Genomic DNA, 19,928 nt, shown 5'->3' with positions numbered 1-19,928 from the left:
AAGGAGCGGCCCATGGACTGATCCCTGAGGGACTCCACTTGTGACTCTCCTCTTTGTAGAGGTGGACTCCCCAAGTCTAACTTCTTGGGTCCTGTCTCTGAGCCAGCTGGCTATCCACCGGGTGACATATGAGTTTGCCACCAATGCTTGAGAGGAGTATTGTGTCAAATGCCTTGGTCAGGTCAAGGTAGGCAGTGTGAATGATTCTGCCCTCATCTATCGCTTTGATGACCTTCTCAAAGAACTCCACCAGGCTGACTAGGCATGATTTGCCCTTGATGAAACCAAACTGGGTTGTGTCCAGTGTCAGGAGGTTTGCTATATCTCTCTTGATTATCTCCACAATAATTCTTTCCATGGCTTTACATACAAGACTAGTGAGACTTGTGGGTCTGTAGTTTCCAGGGTCTGTAGATGGCCCACCTTTGTGCAGAGGTATGACTATTGCCTTTCTCCATTTCATGAGGCACGAAGCCTGTTTGAAGGCTACAGTTATTAGTAATTCCAGAGGCCCTGAAAGGTCATGTTTCATGCTATTTAAAAGGCATCATAAGTCATCATCTTTTCTGCAAAACATACCTCATAAGGTTTTTCACATCATGACATTTCATGCACTAACTAGTAAGGCACTTGGTTAGAGAAGAAAAAAAAAATGACATGATGCAGCACACAGCTAAAGCTGCCAAATGGAAATGCATAATTCATAGGTTGGTACTAGGCTATCAGGCCTAGGGCCTATACAAGCCTAGCCATAACAATTCCCTGGCTATTTCTTCCCACACTATTTACTTCCCTGGAACCCTGTCTAGCAGGGCGACTGACGTGATCCCTGGGGTGAATTTCCTTTCTCAGATCCAATTGTCAAGGTTCCTTTTGAAGAAGGCCAAAGAGGCACTCTGCTTGATATGTATGGGCAAGTCTATTCCAGAGTCTGAGGAGTCTCTGGGTCAGGAACCTATCCCTCCAGCATGTTTTGTTTATTGTGATGACAAGGTTTAGATCCCTGGAGTGTGTGGCTCTGACAGACTGGGATTTCTTTAAGTGTAGCATGTCCAGCAGCTCTGGGTATGACATGGCCTTGTATGTTAAGCAGAGATCGCCTCCGAGTAGACGATATACGACAGAGTATAGCTGGAGTTTTTTAAGGTGGTCAGCGTAGGGCATCTGCTTTAGGCCTGTGATTTTTTAGTGAGGTATTTCTGCGGCCTTTCCAGTTGTTGCAGATGTCTTGAGAGGTACATACCAAATGGGGCAATGTATTCTATAATGAGTCTAATGAGGGATGAGTACAGTGGGACAATGACCTCCTCTTTTCTGGATGAAAAGCCCTTAGTGATGAGGTGTGCCACATAGAAGGATTTCCTGACTGTTGTGGTGATGTGGTTATCGAAGGTGAGACCACTGTCCACCTGTGTCCCCAAGTCTTTTACCACACTTTTGGTGTTTAGTGTATTGCCACCTATGTGGTAATTCACGGGTACATGTTTTTTCCCAAAGGGGATAACTATACATTTCTTGGCATTGAGCTTGAGCCCATGGCTCTGGCACCAAGCATCTGCTTCTGTAAGGCCCTTTTGTAGAGTATCCACATCATTTGGGGATTCAATAATGGCTCCCAGTTTGTAGTCATCTGCGAACTTTGTTAGCCAGAGTCCCTTAGTGTTGGCCTGTACTTCAGAGAAGTAGATGCCAAACAAGAGCGGTCCCAGGACTGAACCCTGAGGTACTCCACTTGTCACGTGTCTGGAGCTGGATTTGGAGTTGGCTACTTTTACAGTGTGGGTTCTGTCAGTAAGCCAGTTGGAAACCCATTAGGTGACGTAGGGATTAATGCCCAGCTTAGTAAGTTTATCTATGATTCCAGAGTGGTGGATGGTGTCAAAGGCCTTCGCAAGGTCTAGATAGGCTGTGTGGACCACCTTACCCTTGTCCATGGCTCTGGAGACTGATTTGAAGAAGTCAATCAGGTTCAGGAGACGAGATCGGCCCTTCACGAACCCAAACTGGGTGGGGTCCAGTGTTTGAAGGTTGCCAGTGTCTTTGTTTATATGTTCCATGATAACACGCTCCATAGCCTTGCAGATAAGCCTCGTCAGACTGATGGGATGGTAGTTTCTGGGATCCAAGGTGGATACCCCCTTGTAGAGTGGGATAACTGTAGCTCTGCGCCACTCAGTGGGCACGAAACCTGAGGTGAGGCTATGATTAAACATGACACTTAGGTGAGGTGCCAGTTCATATTGTAGTTCATGTAGTACACAGCCAGGGATGTCATCTGGTCCCATGGATGCTGTATTCTTAGCTTTGGAGAGTGCGTTTTTTACCTGTGTGGCCATAATAAAAGCACTACGGGTGCTAATGAAACAGAGTTGTTTTGTCATTGGAACTCAAGACATTTTCCTGCAATTCTCTGAATTACTTGAATGCAAAGTGATCAGCATCTAAATGTAACAGCTGTGAAGAATGTTTTCTGAGTCGAGACAAAACCAATCTAACAATTCTACAGTTAAACCCAAACTTTCAAATAAAACAAGTGCAAAGCATTATGAAACATGGAGCCTAATCTTACTGCATTTGACTGCATGAAACTGACATCTGCAGCAAAGCAACGCGCATATGTAGACATATGCATACTTAAAATTAACTGCAGGTGCCAAATTAATTTGTTTGGATAAAATATGCACATGGCTTATCTGTTGTCTGTGAGCCAATATTATGGAGAGTGTATTACATATATTGTAAAATAATGTTGAATGTTCCAATACGTGTATAGGTTCATAGGTTTATACTAGGCTATCTGCCCCAAGGCATTTATAAGCCTAGCCCAAAGTTTTGTGGCTTACGCCACCCCTTATATGAAAAAATACTGTACCCATTAGTTTGTTGTGCCTCTGTCCAGCAGTGAGACAGAGATGATTCCCAGGGTAAACCTACGATCTCCCATCCACAGGTCAAGATTTCTCTTGAACAGAGCCAGCGAGGTGCTCTGCCTCACATGGACCGGGATTTTATTCCACAGCATAGGGAGTCTCTGAGTGATAAATCTATCCCTCCAGCACGTCCTATTTATATCCGTGCTAAGGTTTAAGTCGCTTGCTCTAGTGGTTTTGGTGGATTTGGATTTTTTGAGGTGGAGCATGTCCATTAATTCCGGGTTGGACATGGCCTTGTATGTCAGGCACATGTCACCTCTGAGCAGACGGTATGTGACTGAATAGAGCTGGAGTTTCTTCAATCTGGCAGCATATGACAGATTTTGGAGTCCCTTTATCCTTTTGGTGAGGAACTTTTGGGGTCTCTCCAATTGCTGCAGATGTCGGGTGAGATACATCCCGAATGGGGCATTGTACTCTATCATTGGTCTGATAAGTGAAGAGTACAGGGAACAATGACCTCACTAGATCTGGATGTGAATCCCTTCATGATCAGGTGGGCAATGTAGAAGGTCTTTCTAACCACTTTAGCAATGTGAGTGTCAAAAGAAAGGCCACTGTCAACCTGGGTCCCCAGGTCCCTGATAACCTCTTCTGTGCTTAGTGGATTGCCACCTATATGGTAGCTTGGGGTTACCTTGTTTTTCCCGAAGGGTATGACTATACATTTTTGGCGTTTAACTTCAGGCCATGGCTCTGGCACCAGCTATCTGTTTCCGTGAGTCCCTTCTGAAGGATATCCGTGTCCGAATCCCTTTCCACTATGGCCCAGTTTGCAGTCGTCTGCAAACTTTGTCAGCCAAAGTCCTCCCATGCTGGCCTGTACTTCTGAGAAGTAGATGCCGAACAATAGGGGGCCAAGGACCGAGCCCTGTGGGACACCACTTGTGACCGGCTTGGAGTCTGACATAGCGCCAGCAACTCTAACCCTGTGGGTTCTGTCCTTAAGCCAGTTTGCAACCCATCTTGTGACATATGGGTTTACATTTAAGTTGGTAAGTTTTTCTACAATACCCGAGTGGGGTATTGTGTCGAAAGCCTTTGCAAGGTCAAGGTAGGCTGTATGGACTGCCTTTCCCTCATCAATGGCCTTGGTGACTGTTTCGAAGAAGTCGACCAAGTTCAAAAGGCATGATCTGCCCTTGACGAAGCCAAACTGGGTCAGGTCCAATGTCTGCAAGCCCCCTATATCTTTGTTTATGAGCTCCATTATGATCCTCTCCATAGCTTTGCAGACTAGACTTGTTAAGCTTATGGGGCGGTAATTATCAGGGTCCGTAGAGGCACCGCCTTTGTGGAGTGGGACCACAGTTGCCGTACGCCACTCCTTGGGCACGTATCCTGTGGTAAGGCTGAGATTAAACAGCTGCCTTATGCGCGGGTTTAATTCCTCATTTAGCTCGTGTAGCACACAGCCAGGGACACCATCCGGTCCCATTGATGCTGTGTTTTTAGCTTTAGAGAGAGCAGCTTTCACCTGCGCATTTGAGATGTCTGGGAGGCTACACTCCGCTGGGATAGTTATCTCTCCTTTAGGGGGGGAGAGGGGGGTGAAGTCTGCACTGAACCTGTCTGCCAGTATGTTGGCAATGTCTGTGGGTTCAGTGATTTTTGTATCATTTTGGACTAATTCTGAGCATATCTGGGAGTTTCCACCCAAGTTCCTAACATAGCTGAAAAAGGCCTTATGATTGTCCTTTGAATCCATGGCAATTTTTCTCTCAAAATTGGCCTTAGTTGATTTTATGAGTGCTCGTATTTTTTACTAATAATGATCAGGGGTGACTTCCCTTTTATGGATTTTGTTCTATCATGTAATAGCTTTCTCCTCTTATTGTAAAGTTTGTTAATGGCTGGGGTCCACCAGACTGGACGTTTGCCCTTTGTGGAAAGAGTCTTGGTTTTATTTGGGATTGCCTGATCCATGCAGTCCTGGAGGTGTTCATAGAAGGCATTTGTAAGGGCTTCCGCAGCTTGGGTTGTGGTTTCCACTGGCTCAGGGGCCTTGAAGGATACCACACCAGTCTTGAGTAGTGTGAAGTTTGCTTTAGAGAAGTTCTTCACTGTGGTCTTTTTGTTTGGGGTGGGGCGGGATGTGGATTTCCAGTGAGATTAGTTTATGATCAGATCTCACCAATGAGGAATATACTCCGTGTGGAGCATTTTGTCCCCATGTTTGTGATAATGAGATCTAGTATATTTTCTCCTCTCGTGGGAACAGTGACTAGCTGTTCCATGGCATTTGAATTTATGAACTCCAGGAACCGTTGGGCTAGAAAGTTAGGGCTTGAGTAATGTTCCCAGTCTATATTCGGGTAGTTGAAGTCACCCAATATGATGGTATTTGGAGAAACATTTATACCCTCCAGTGTCTTCAGGAAGGCTGTGTGGGGTTCCTGAGTTTGAGAGAGTGGCCTGTAGCATGCTACAATTTGTAGAGCAGTTTTGCCTATGGTTAGTTGCACCTGGATGGTTTCCGAAGCTTCATGCGTTGCCACCAACCTGGAGGTGTGGGTATCCTTTATGAATATGGATGAGTATGAGCTTTATATGCTGCATATACTGTGTTCTATACATGTGTCTGAGCTTAACATGATGCAACCACCATATACTGAATGCAGCACAGTGATCGCCTATTAATTTATTTAACAGTGAATGTTACAGTATATTAACTCATTGAAATTTATGTAATGTGGAGCTTTTCTCCCCAAGCTTCAGCTGAAAAGGGGCTTTGCCCAGTTGAACTTTCCCAACAAACAAAGGCAAGTCAAACAATCATTCAATCCACTGAGGAAAACACCCATGAGGTTACATTTCTTTGTTAGGGAATGAATTGCTTAAACCCTCCACTTACCTTTGGGTCAAGTTTAGAAAATGGATCTGGCTTTCCTCCCCAGCTACATATTTCCATGATATTATCCACATCTTCTTTCATCAGGTAGTATGCTTCCATCAGCTCTACTGTTTTCTTCACGCCATCTACACCGTGATTGGCCAGAGGTCTCACCAATGCATCTCTCAAGTAGGACAGATGATCTAGATTGATTGCTCTCTTGCTTGAATGTGTTCTTCAAAAAAACAACAGAGAGGGCACATTTAGATAGGTTCCACTTCTGAAGTTACAAATTCTTCCAGCCTTAGAAGCTACAAAACATGGCTAATTGTCAGAGAAACAAACACGCACTTATTCTCAGCAAGAGGACAGAACAATGTTTTAAACCGCTTTCAGTACTTTTTTCACCTATTCAGTGACATATGATTTTCTGACTATACCCTACAACTTAACTACTTGATCTGCAAGAAAAAGGTCTGAAACAGGAAAACAGGATTGGTTTAATACACAATGGATATGAAAAAAGAATGAAAGGCAAAAACATCACAGACAAGAGACTGCAAGCGAGGAAATTAAACTGAAGGAAATTAATGTTGCTGTTTTCACCACCTAAGAGGTAATACAACTTAAAACAGTTGATAGATAACCTTCACAAGAAAGGCTTAACTATGATGCTGAAATATCACATAATGGAAACATTAGGCAAAGAAGAATTAAATGTGTGTGCCTGGACCTGGGGTAAATTACATCATTAGAGTAACTTCTAGGAAACAGTAGAAACAAGTGATTATGGAAGTGGAGTCACCAATGTATCACAATGGACATAATCATATAGAGGACCTTAATTTACTAATCTAACAACCAGGTAAGTGCACATATCCAAAATGATAACTTTTCAGAGATGTCCTTAATACACATATACACACGAAAATAAAGAACACAACAAAAGTAACAAACAATAGAGTACACCTTATGTAAAATAGAAATAATTGCGAAAGTGGGTGTTTTATTCTTTTTTCTATGCAGGGGACTGTATCCTGCAATTCCACTTACAACCCCTGTTTTTGTTAAGTTCAGTTTTGTAGAGCAAAATAGGCAAAACATAAGGATTCAAAGGAGGAACCTATTTTTTTTATTACCCAGGGAGAGAAAGCATGCCACTAAGCAGCCATTTCTTTTAGATAAAGGTAATCCAATCACTTCCACTATGAGTCATAGATGAAAACCCTTGATCATCGGAATCCCCCAATTTTAATCCCTGAAAACCACCTAAAAAAAAAAAAAAAAATTGGGAATGGTACACCTGGATGTCACCTTTATGCCTTACACTACACTCAAGGAATGTTTGGGTGACGTGTGGCATACCTTAAAGCAACTGTAGGCTTTGGTACACTTGTTGGATGTTGGGCTTCCATGGCAAGGAGACCCATCTGTTAAGAATACTGCCGCAGTTAATGTAAGGACATCAACTGTGACTCTGACTGACTGAAATTCCCAATTTCTGTGCCAGTTGGGGAAAGTAGTCCCACTGTTGGCCAGATGATCCCTTGCTGGTGTGGTGAGAAGCCAATCGTCTAACTACGGGAAAACTTGGAACCTTAGCAGCCTGAGATAACCCGCCACCAGTTCTATACTTTTGGTGAACACCCAGGGGGCTGTGATGAGACCAAAGGGTAGTGCCTTGAACTGGAAGTGACTGGCTCCCAGCTGGAATCGGAGAAATTTCCTGGAATGCCCCACTATCTTGCTATGATAGGAGGCATCCTGGAGATCTACAGAGCACTTCCAGTTGTCCTTTCTCAGAAGAGGTATAATGGACTGAACCATAACCCTCCAGAACATGGTCTGTTTAATGAACTGAGATGACTTGGTTTCAAAACTGGATTGAATCCCCAGTTTTTTTTTCTGAACTAAAAATAACCTGGCATAGACACTAGATCCTAAAAGGAATTTGTGTGTGTGTGTGTGTGTGTGTGTGTGTGGGGGGGGGGGGGGGTGCTGGATGATTTTCTTTTTCAGCAGCTTTGTTACTTCTGTCACTGTGCACTTCATCGGACTTGGTGGAACTTCAGGAATCCATTTCTTTTTCTGAAGAGGGAAAGAAAAAGGAACAGTATAACCTGTGACTATTATAGTCAGCACCCATGAATCTTATGTGATGGCCTGGCAGACTAGAGGGTGCAGGGATAAGTTCCCCCAAACTACCACCAGTGTGTGACACAGCCAGTCAATCCTTCAGGAGTCCTGATAGGGTATCCTGGTTAAAGGACTACAAAAAAGTACAGTTTTGTACCTACCATAAATGTAGATGTTAGAGTGTTCACCCTACTGCAGTCATCACACTTGGGTTATTCTGTCGTCAGGCGGTCCCGCAGTCAGCCGGAATTCCAAAGTCTTGGTCCGACGTCGGTTGCGGTCACCTCATCCCTGACGTCAGTGCACCAGGGGTGTATATATATTGCAACCGACGCCATTTTCTTCAGTTTTACTTGCCCCAGATGTCATATGTCCCCAAAAGGGTGATCAGAATTAGTACCAAATGGTGTGAACACTGCACAAACACAAAATCCCTTCAGCTATAAGCAAATACATCAGTAAGGCAAAGCAGAGATTTAGCCAGTAGATCAGAGGGGATGGAGAGAGGGTAACCTGGACTGCAGCAGGGTGAACACTTGAACATCTACATTTATGGTAGGTACAAAACTGTACTATGTTCATCGTGTTACCCTGCTGCAGTCATCACACTTGGGTTGAATCCCAAAGCTAAGGTAGGGGGGAGGTATCATAGAGGGTTAGTGGAGGCAATAAGACCCTGTAGAACTGCAGTGGCGAAGCCCGCCCTGGACTTAGAGTAAAGAGTTAAGTGATAGTGTTTGGTGAAGGTGTGTACAGAACTCCAAGTTGCAGCTTCTAAAATTTCCTTGGTAGGAACCCCCCTGAGAAAGGCTGTAGAGGTAGCTGTTGCCCTGGTAGAGTGGGATCTAATGGTCGCAGGAACTGGTTTCCCATGATGGGTATAACAGAACCATATGCAATGATCTATCCATTTAGAAATGGTTTGCTTGGATACAGCCCTCCCTTGAGAAGCTGTAGCATAGGATACAAAGAGCTGGTTAGTTTTTCTGAAAGCCTTAGTTTTATCCAAGTAATAACGAAGCTGCCTGTGAATGTCCAAGGAATGCAGGAGTCTCTCACCTTTGTTCTGGGGATTGGGGAAGAAGGTGGGTAGGTGGATGGTTGATTTAAAGCTACACTGGAAACCACCTTAGGCATAAAGGAAGGATTAGTTCGTAGAAAAACTCTGTCTTGATGAAAAATGAGGAAAGGTTCCACTGCCATTAGTGCCTGTAGTTCTGAGACTCTCCTAGCTGACGTTATTGCCAGGAGCAGGGTAGTGTTCCAAGATAGGAACTGAAGGTCTGCAGAGAAAGCTGGTTCAAAGGGAGGTAGCGTTAGTTTTTCCAGAACAAAGTTAAGGTCCCATGTTGGTGTAGGAGCTCTCCTAGGTGGTCTAATGTTTTTTGCCCCTCTGAGGAACTGCCTTAGAAGAGGATTTGAAAATAAAGGTGGATTTGTGTCGTAGTGAGCTGAAATAGCTGAAGCATGGATTTTAATTGAGGAAAAGGAAAGTCCTTTGTGCAACATCTCAGCTAAATACTGCAGAATGTGAGGCATGTGAGGCTGAGTTGTGTCTTGGCCTTTAGCTTGGTTCCAGGCACAAAACCTTTTCCATTTGTCCGAGTAAGCCTTCCTGGTGCTTGGTCTCCTGGCTTCCAGAATAATATCCAGAACTGCTTGTGAAAGAGGAGCTGGTTGGATGTTTAGTAGATTTGCCATGTAGCCAGATTTAAAGTTTTGAGCTGACTGTGAAGAATCTGTTTGTTTTGTTGCGTGAGCAAATGGGGTATTTGAGGCAATATCCATGGTGGGCCGTGAGCCATATTTTTCAATAGTGGGTATCAGTGCTGGCGTGGCCAGTCCGGGGCTATGAGAATCAGTCGTGGTTTCTCCTTTTTGACCTTCAAAAGAACCTTTGTGAGGAGAGGTAATGGAGAAAAGGCATATGCCGTCAGGTTTTTCCAACTGAAGGAGAGCGCGTCCACTTTCCAAGCTTGATGGTGGAATGTCCTTGTACAAAATTTTGTCAGTTGGTAGTTTTGAGGACTGACAAACAGGTCTATGTTTGGAAGGCCCCATTTCTGAGTTATCATTGTAAATATTTGTGGGTCTAGTTTCCACTCGTGGGGATCTTTGATGTTTCTGCTTAGGTCATCTGCCAATGTGTTCTTCTGTCCTGGCAGGAATTGAGGTTGTAACTGGACTTGGTAGGCCAGAGCTGTGTTCCATAAGATCATTGCTTGCCTGCAAAGAGGGTAGGAATGTGTGCCCCCTTGTTTGTTTATGTACCACATTACTGTGGTGTTGTCCGTCTTTATTGCAAGTTGTCCTGGATGTCGTAGATCCTTGAAGGCTGTCAGAGCTTTCTGTACAGCTAGCATCTATTTTTGATTTATGTGCAGATTTCTTTGTTCTGCAGTCCATAGGCCTAGAATGCATTGTCCTGCTATGTGTGCCCACCAGGCGTAGTCTGAAGCATCTGTTGAGATAGTTTGCCTGATTGGGGGCACGGTGAAAGGCTGACCCTTGTTGAGGTGACATGCCTGTGACCACCATAGAAATTCCTGTTGAAGGCAAGGAATGAGAGATATCATTGTGTCCAAGCTGTGGCTGTGTTGAGACCATACGCTTTTTAGGTACCACTGTAATTTCCTCATATGCAGTTTTGCAAATGGTATTATTAGTATGCAAGATGCCATGAAGCCCAAAGCCTGCAGAATTTTTCTTGCAGTTAATTGGGTCTTTGTTGCCATTGTCTTGAAATATTGAGTCAGTTGTAGTTGCTTGTCTGGTGTAAGATAAGCCTTCTGGGCCGCTGTATCCAAGTTGGCACCCAGGAATGTAATTTTTTGTGAGGGTACTAGTTTTGACTTCTTTTCGTTTACTGTGTACCCTAGACAATTTAGTAAATGCTTCACAAAGTCCAGATGATGTAAGAGAATGTCTTTGCTTTCTGCTTGGACGAGGCAGTCGTCCAGGTATGGATATATTTGAATTCCTCTTTGTCTGCAGTATGTAATTACTGGTGCCAGGCATTTTGTGAAAACCCTGGGCGCAGTAGATAAGCCAAAGGGCAGTGCAGAGAATTGGTAATGAGTTGAACCTGCAATGAAACGGAGGTATCTTCTGCAACTTTGTCTGATAGGGACATGCAGGTATGCCTCCTTGAGGTCCAACGTTACTAGCCATGCTTCCTTGCCCAACATGGGAAGTAGCTGCTGTAGTGTTAGCATCTTGAATTTGGGAACTTGTAAGTGTTTAGAAATGAAAGGTCCAGAATTGGTCTCCAAGCATGGTCCTTTCTGGGTACTAGAAAGAGCCTTGAGTAAAATCCTTGGCCTTGCTCTCGAGTAGGTACCAGTTGAATGGCTCTCATGTCCATGAGAGCTGTAATTTGTTTTTGTGCCTCTGCCCATTGATTTTGTGGCAGGTTTGGCATTCCTCTTTTCATTGGCAAGGTGTGAAAGTGGAATCTGTATCCTCGTAAAATTATGTCTAGGACCCATTTGTCAAGAGAGTATTGCTTGGCCAGATGAGGTGCAAGTCATTGAGTTTGCCTTCTGGTGGGTTGAGACCTGTCTTCTCTTCCCTTCTGTGTTGTAGTGCCCCATTGGCGAGGTTTATACTGGGCTAGCGGTTGTCCTCGGCCCCTTGGGTGCCTGTATTTATTCCTCTGTGGTCTGTCAGTGGCTGGAAAGGACCAATTTTTTGCTGGCCAGTTTCTGCTGAAGCGTGGGGGATGTACTTGTAGGAAATCTTTGACTGTCTGCATTGATTTTGCCTTATCTTCCATTTTCTTTAAAACTTCTTCTGCTTTAGCTCCAAAAAGAACATCCTGCTGTAAGGGAGCATCTAGTAGTTTTGCTTTAACATAAGGCAGAGTTTGTTCCTTTAACCAAGCATGCCTATGTATATAACCAATCCAGTGACAACTGCTCCGCAGGAGGCCTCCAAAGAATCAAACCCACATTGTAAGGTATGTTTGCCCACCTGCTCAGTGGCGTGCAACAAATCCTGTACTTCTTTCAATTCAGATTGTTGGGGGAGGGAGGTTATCTTTTGCTTTAACTGAGATTAGAAATTGCTGATACTTAAGCATATGAAATTGACAATTTAGTGCCCTCATAGCTAATGTGGCTATGGTGTAAACCTTTCCTCCCCCATCTGTCTAGTGCTCTGGAATACCTCTCAGAAGGTACTGGGTTTTTAGCCATAGAAGCCTTAGCCCCCTTGGGACCCTGGGAGATAGTCTCTGGGTCAGCTACTGGGCTTTTGTAAAGAAATTTGTGGGAATCAGGTACTCTGTCGTATCTGTCAGGCTTAGCCGGAGCAGGAGGAAGAGAGTCTGGGTTGAAACTGGATTCTAAATAGACATCATCCACAATGTCCAAAACAGGTGGGATGGCTAGAGGTCTGTGTTGGGGGAGTAAAAGAAACTCTCTGAGCCTTTTCTTGGAATCAGAGTAGTCCTGACCTTCCCAGTGAAAATGTTTCCTCATAGTGTGTAAAGTTTCCCCAAAAGAGTAGTCATCAGGAGGAGAAGCTGAGGGAATAGAGTCCTCAGCATCAGAATCTTCATAAGGAGAGAAGGAATAGTCTTGGTCCTCAGAGGAATCTGAAGAAATGGACAGTTGCTCAGAGGAAGCAGAATCTTCCTCTTGTCTAGGCCTTTTGTCAGGAGGGGGCTGTGAACCCCTGATAAGAGAAATCAAATCTTCAGCCATTTTGAGCATCTGTTTCTTAGGCATAGGGCCTTGAACAGGAGACTGAAGTGCAGTCTTTTTAGTTTTAGAAGGAGTCTTCGACTTGGAAAACGTTTTAATGGTGAGAGTCATCGGTCTGAAAACGCCTTCAGAAACCAATGGCGTTTCTGCAGCACCGACGTCTTTAGAAGCGAAGTCGTCGGAAGGGCCTGAAGTAAAAGGCTGCGTCGGCCTAGTACATTCCGTCAAAATATCCGTAGCAGTCTCGGGTTCCAGATCTGCTGTAGTCAGGGGCTGCGTCGGAGCCTCACTGAGAACCGGAGACCGGATCAGCCGAGGCCTCGGAATCTGGCTTAAGCCTGGGTAGTCGGTCCTTATCCCTGAGTTTTTTTGTGCACGCCGGTAGCTCCAACGGCATGTTGTAGTTAAATTTTCTACCAAAATAGTGTGGTGCGAAATCAAATCGTCTTTTAATAGTACGCTTATTAAACCTAGCACAAAACCGACAAGAAGTGACGTCGTGATCAGGACCTAGGCAAGGTATGCAGTAAGAATGAAAATCCTTATGAGGTATTTGCTTCCCACAAGAAATGCAATTGTTAACTTTTTCCTGACATTGGTCTGAGGCAAGAAAAGTTTCCCCAACGGGGTATTTAGCTTTATAGAAGACTTCGGTCTGAAATTCGAATTCGACAATCTCAGGAGTCGGCCGACCGGCACTTGCGAACTGCTTCTGCTTCGGGCACCACGCGGCAAGAAAGACTGAAGAAAATGCCGTCGGTTGCAATATATATACCCCTGGCACACTGACGTCAGGGATGAGTTGACAGCAACAGACGTTGGACCAAGACTTTGGAATTCCGGCCGACTGCGGACCGCCTGACGACAGGATAACCCAAGTGTGTTGACTGCAGCAGGGTAACACGACGAACATCCCCAATTCTGTCTGCCTCTTCCTTTAGGGCGATATCCATTGAAACTGCCCTCCCCTCTGTCCCCAGGGTTTTCAGAACCACATCTTCTTCCCTCTTTCTTTGGTTCCTTGAAAAGGTCCCTGAAAGGGTGAAAAAAAGAAAAAAGATCACAATGTCAGACAGGAACTTTACCATCTTGCTCGGTCCTAGTAAATGTCTCCTTAACCTTTGGACACACTGAAGGAGGACATATTAAAGCCTTTCAAAGTCACACAATTGCTTCCAGGTGTGCCAGGGGATGGCTATGCTGATGCCTACTTCTTTAGCTGTACCGTCAAGTTGCATTAGAAAGCAGACATATGGACACACTGGACATCAACTGCATACAGACAACTGGTACTCCACTATTTTTTGGTACGTTCCTTGGTCAGGTCCCTCTGAAAGTATGTTATATAGGCAATACAGTTCAGCACTGAGTGTAAAATCTGCTGACACACATCGGTTTCCCAAACCAGTTCAATGCCCTTGATTCCTTGCTAGGGGGATGGACAGATGTGCCTTTTCTGAGGGTTCTTTCTTTGTGGCTGCCACCACAACCATGCCATCTACTGGGGAACCCTTGCTTCAGTGCATTCTGTTCTTTGAGGTGATCAAGTTCTTGTCTGCTTTCTTTAGATCAGCTGCACCACATTAGGAACCTTCCATGCCTGCTACTCCAGCAGCTCTATGAGGTCATCAGCAGGTTGACACCAATCAGAAGACAGAAGAACTAGCCCCAAAAGCCACCAGAAACACAGGCAGTGTATCTGTGGAGCAACCTCCCCTTACTGCTTCATTAATTCTAGGATGTCACCAAAGGTAAGAACTTCCAGTGGGAATTGTGGGGACCCTTCACCGTCATCAAAGTGTGTGTCCCTGTCACAGACTCTGGAGAGCAGTCCAAACGTCTCCTCTTGCATATCGGTTTCCTAGGACCCCGTCTCATTTGGGCTTCCAGAGAAGGGTCAAATCAGACAGGGAATTCATGTGGCAAGCAACACTAGGATAAGTGAGGTTGACTGCCCCAGTCGTCGGCTTGCAGAGTCAGAAGCTTTATCCAACAAGGGTTGGGACAGAGCAGAGCATAACAGATACACATCACCTCTTGGTGTGGTAAGGACCCTTTCAAATTGCTTGCAAGCCATGGCTGCAAATGGAAACAAAGACATACCTCTGATCCAAAATATAGATAGAAGAAACATCCTCTCCTCGGAACTACCCCAACTATGAGGATGACAATGGATCCGAGGTAACAATAACTAGGGCCCTGAGGGGAGGAGATGGATCAGAAAGGTTCGGAGTCATTTCAGACCCTCCAGTCATAGCTCTGAGACTCGTTCCAATCCAACAAAATTGGAGTTGACAGTGTAAGGGATACCATCCGAGTCAAAGCCAAGAGGACTGCTGGATCAGACAAGAGCACCAGATCCAAAGGTTGAAGCGAAACTGAAGAAACCAATGGAGGGGTAGTTGGACCTGTACCTGGAGTGCTAGATATGGACAGAGACAAGAGAACTATTAGCTGGAGCTGTGTTGGAGGAATCTCTGCATCATCTTGTTGATGTTCACTTCAGTAAGGCTCCACAAAAAATGAAAGTTCGTCAAAGAAGCCACTGACTGTGATTTAGAGAAAAGTCTCTCATGCAACAATGGGGAGTGAAGCCTTGGACTCACTGGCTGTGGTGAAAAGTGAGGAGGATGCAGTGTTGGTGAACAGACGTGAAAAACTGTCAGATCAAACTGTCTCAGAGTTTTCAATGCAAAACCCAAGAGTTCAGATGGATCTGGAGACCACTTTCTGTTTTCCTCCATCTTCTCTGCATCTCTCTCTATATTCTTTCTCTAGAATTTTCCTTTTCCTTGGTGGGCTTTGGCTTATCCAGTCTTTTGGTTGAGGAAGCAGAAGATAGTTGTGGATTTGAAGTTTGATCAGAGGTTTCTCCGTGGACATAAATCAACTCTTTCAATGCCAACTTGTCCCTATGACCCTGTACAGCCTTTGTAACACAGAAGGCACAAGTCTTGATCTGTATCCAAATGTGCTACCCCAGGCAGAGTGAGGATCCTGTGGTGGAATTTCGTAGCTGCAGGCAGGGCACTTTTTAAATCCTTGGACCTTGCCCACTATAGCTGGAAGAAAAATGGATTATATTTAATCACTAAAAATGAAGATTAATGCTACAATGAGATAAGAAGGTGGCTAAAAACAACAGCAAAAAGAGCTACAGAAATTTACAACAATTACCTAAATATAGCTGATGATGATACAATAAGACTAAATGCAACAGCAGAAAGAGCTAGGGAAATGTACAATATTTAGAATACAGTTTATTTTAAATATATCAAATAGGTATGAATAGAAAAGGAGCAATAAAGGGAAGGAATACGCCAAGAAATAGTGCAAACCAGACAAAAAATAAAGACTTGGTTTATCTATGTCAGAGCCCTCATATACGAGATATCCTCTTGATCAGCTGTCAAATGAGATCCAAGGTATCTTGGGAGAGCACAGATAATTATGGATAGGGGAGGAGTTAAAGTCCTGGATCCACAGATAAAAACAGACATAAGATCAGAGGTTGAAATGGAAAAAAATGGTTTCTCAAGAAGAACTGTTTCAAACAATGGTAGAGCATGAAGATGGTATGGAGACACATGATGTTATCAGCTCTTCCAGGAAAACTGGATGAACAAACTCCATTAATCTTATGAAAGTACAAATAAGCAACTGAACTGATGTTCCACACTGGAATTTAACTGACAGGGCACATCGTGTGTATGCTTCAAATGTGGCCACGAGAAAGCAAACTTATACTAGTAAAAAATGCAATCATACCACAAAGAAGAGTTGCTTCATATAAAATTGCGACAGAAGGGAAAAGTATTAAAAATAGGTGACAGCTGAAATTATAAGCTAAACCAAATGTATTTGAAGTATTTGAGATTATAAGTGATAAAATAACTGGAGGTGAGATCTTTAGAAAACGGAATGAGCAAATTCCTAACAAGTCAAACTTGTGGGAGCAATACATGCAGAAAAATGTTCATGAGGAGTGAAACTTAAGGGTAGGCAGGAACTGAGCAATGCAAGGCAAATGAAAATTGTTAAACACATATACTTAAAACAAAGGAAATATGGTTTGCTATCTTTGCTGTTACTGAATATGAACCTATGTCACTTTCTGAAATGTCACACTTAATGATGTTTAAAAAATGGTAGACAACCATTTAAACTGACTGACTTCAGAAAAACAAACTCAGTCTTTCTAATTCTGAAGGGATACAGCTCAATGAGACAATTACACAACTTTATGGTTCACTGATCTAACAACCCATTACTTAATATAATGGGTGTGTTTTGTAGCCTTTGGAAAAGCTACCTGTAACAGCATAAGAAAGCACAATTCCCAACTACAAAAACAAGGAGTAAGAAAATATTAATTGCTCAGAAAAGCTACAGCAACCATCACTTTTCTGTCATACTATAACATATTTGTTTCTTACAGATTACTTAGACGGGGCCTCTGCATGATCAGGCCCCATCTGAAAGTCCATGCCTATACACACTGCTGGTAGCCAAAACTAGACCAGGGAATCTAACAATATCAATAAGAGAAACATTGTGAAAAAGGCTTTCAAAGATAGCATTATATTGATCAACAGTTTAATTCAGCTCTCCCAGTGTGAAAAAAGACATTGATAAATGAGAGTCCGTAATTCTTTTTTAGTAAAATTCAGTTACTGGCTACCAAGTACACTGTCTGGATGCCATCACAGAGGAAACAGATAGCCTGAAAGAAAAATCAGCTAGAAAAGGTGAAGAGAAAACACTGACTGGGCAGAATCCTGCAGCTGTTCAGCAAAAAGCAGTTCAAGCTCCAGCTTTGGTAAAATAGATGGTTTCCAATAATTTACAGGAAAAAATAAGTCAAAAGTGCTCACAGCTGATTAAAATAAATGAAACATTGAAGGAGCATATCAACTCAAATATCAAAAACCTGGAAAAAATGTAAGAAGCTTACAGCTATTGAGATGAACTGATAAAGCTGCAAAAAACAGAGGCTGAAATGAAGAAAAGGCCCACTAGGAAACTTGCTCAAGAACAGCTGTTTCAAAAAATGGTATAGTTAGAGGACAGAGCACAAAGAGAACATCTGAGATTTTCTGCTGTACCAGAGGAACTGGAAGGAACAGACTGTATTAATTTTACAAAAGCACAAATAAGGAACTGGACTTGACATTCCACTGATGGACTGAATAACTGAAAAGGCTCATTTTGTGTACATTCCAAACCTGGCCATAAGAAAGCAGCCACGATCCCCTATTAGTAAAGATGCAATTGTAGCAGCAGAAAGAGATGAAAACTGTGGCAGGAGGGCAAAGTATTAAAACTGGAGACAGTAGCGTGTTTGTGGAAAATGACTACTCATTGTACACCAGGCATAAGAGAAGCAAATTTATCCCAGCAATCATGGAATGTAGAGAGGCAGGTGTGAGATTCAAGTGGCTACGTCCAACTGTCTTCAGAACATTCTTTCCTGGAGGACCAAAGTCATTTTTTGATGCAAAACAGGCTAAGGGGGGAATAAACTAGTTTGCCAAGCAAGGAATGAGCCATCAAACAAGACGGGATTCTGCTTCGCATTCCTTTGATTGTATGGCACAGAGAGACTTTCCCAAGGAAACCTTTTCTAATATTCCAAAGGAAAATACTTGAGACAGAAAAATGCACAGCAGGTGACTAGAAGCATCAGGGATACCTTGGACTTGAACTAGAGTCTGGGGATGGTAGATGAACAGAAAGAAGATCAGCAACACTGAATTTAGTGAATAAATGTGTGACTATAAAGCAACTGCATTTGTGAAATAAGGCTTTACAAGAAAAAGTGATGGAGAAAGATTTGACTTTTGTTGACTTTGTTAAACTTGTTAGAGAACTGACAGCTCTCTCTCCCACTTCATGCCATTAATGTTTGGAAGAACAATAAAAAGGGAAAAATTAAGTAAAACAATTTTTGTTGACAGTATTTGTATAAAACATTTTATAATATAAATTGCATGCTATACAGTAAAGCATTTTCAGTGACTGTTCTATGTAGATACAGATAAACAGGTGCATTTTTATTTGCAAGAAATGTCGACATTACAATATAAAAAAAAAAAAAAAAAAAAAAAGAGAGAAGAAAGGGTGGACAAAAGCATGTTTACGTCAAAAGGTTTTCATGGAAACAAGCTGACTAAAGGTGAAGGGAATAAACCGAGAGGTCTGGACATTGCTTACTAAGAAAAATGCAGAATTAAAAGGGTACAAGGGGTAAGCAGCTCAGTAAAAAAAAATAAAGTTTGAAATTACTGAGGTGAATACGGGCTCTTTTGGTAACTAAATACTTTAATGCACTTACTCAGAGTGTATAATTTAGTAGCATTTAAAGATAGCCAGTGCACTTTTTCTTAAGGCTAAATTGTTTTCTGAAAGCACAAGTTGTTTTTCACGTCTGGGAGAGGAATAAAGGTAAGAAAAGGCAGCAATTAGTGTATGCAGCAAATGGGATAAAATGAAACTGGAGTTTTACAATGCATCTTAGAATGGATAACCTGAATATTAGGCTAATTAATGACAGTGAATACAGATGTTTGATTGGGGACAACTGTACATAGCATTACTTGAACGTGTACATAGTTGTGTGTGCTTGTTTTAAGTTAACGGATTATGGAGGCATGTTTTTCTTTTTTTTTTTTGAGGGTTTTCATTAAAACACGTTTTGTAAATGAAACACACGTTCAAATGGAATGACAAGAAAAAAAGAGTTATGTACTGACCATAACTCTGAATCCGTATTATCCTATGTCACTATTCATCACTCCCGGGGTTGTAGGATCTAACATCAGATCTGAGCTAGCAACTTATCAGACCGACCCTAGGCTCAAGCTCCTACTACTTCAACAATCACTTGCTGCTCTGTATCCCCTCAGATCGAGTTTGCCCTAGAGCTACAAAACAGCTATGATGGACCTTAACCACCAGATAGGACATTTCCAATTCTCTCTAGGTCCCACAGGATGGGGGAAGGATGGAGGGATAGTGAATAGTAACATAGGATAACACAGATTCAAAGTTATGATAAGTACATAACTCTTCATATGATGTTATCCATGTCACTATTCCTCACGCTTGGGTCAGAGCCCCCACCTACCATAAAATCCTGGGTGGCCACATGGAAGGACATGCTGAAGAACTGTGGAACCAAAGGAAGCCCTGTTCCTGGAAACTATGTTGAGCTTATAATGCATAACAAAAGTGTGAGGAGCAGACCAGGTGGCCACCCCAAAGATCTCATCTAAAGAATGTCGGGCCAAAAAAAAAAAATACAGCTGATGTAGCTACAGA

General features: G+C 43.0%; 1 protein-coding gene across 1 annotated transcript in view; it reads right to left on the bottom strand.

The window, feature by feature from the left end:
• RFC1 (replication factor C subunit 1) overlaps window positions 1–19,928 on the bottom strand; it is a 1,497,679-nt gene that overhangs the window by 227,317 nt on the left and 1,250,434 nt on the right. The window contains exon 21 of the mRNA XM_044063570.1: window positions 5,788–6,001. Within this exon, the coding sequence (XP_043919505.1) occupies window positions 5,788–6,001 (214 nt within the window). The remainder of the gene's footprint in view (window positions 1–5,787; window positions 6,002–19,928) is intronic.

Source organism: Protopterus annectens, chromosome 2.part1 (genome assembly GCF_019279795.1).
Source record: "Protopterus annectens isolate FY-2018-M chromosome 2.part1, PAN1.0, whole genome shotgun sequence".
In the NCBI taxonomy this organism is placed as follows: Eukaryota; Metazoa; Chordata; order Ceratodontiformes; family Protopteridae; genus Protopterus; species Protopterus annectens.
Note: the sequence above shows the minus strand (reverse complement) of the source record. Positions and strands in the feature narration are given on the sequence as shown.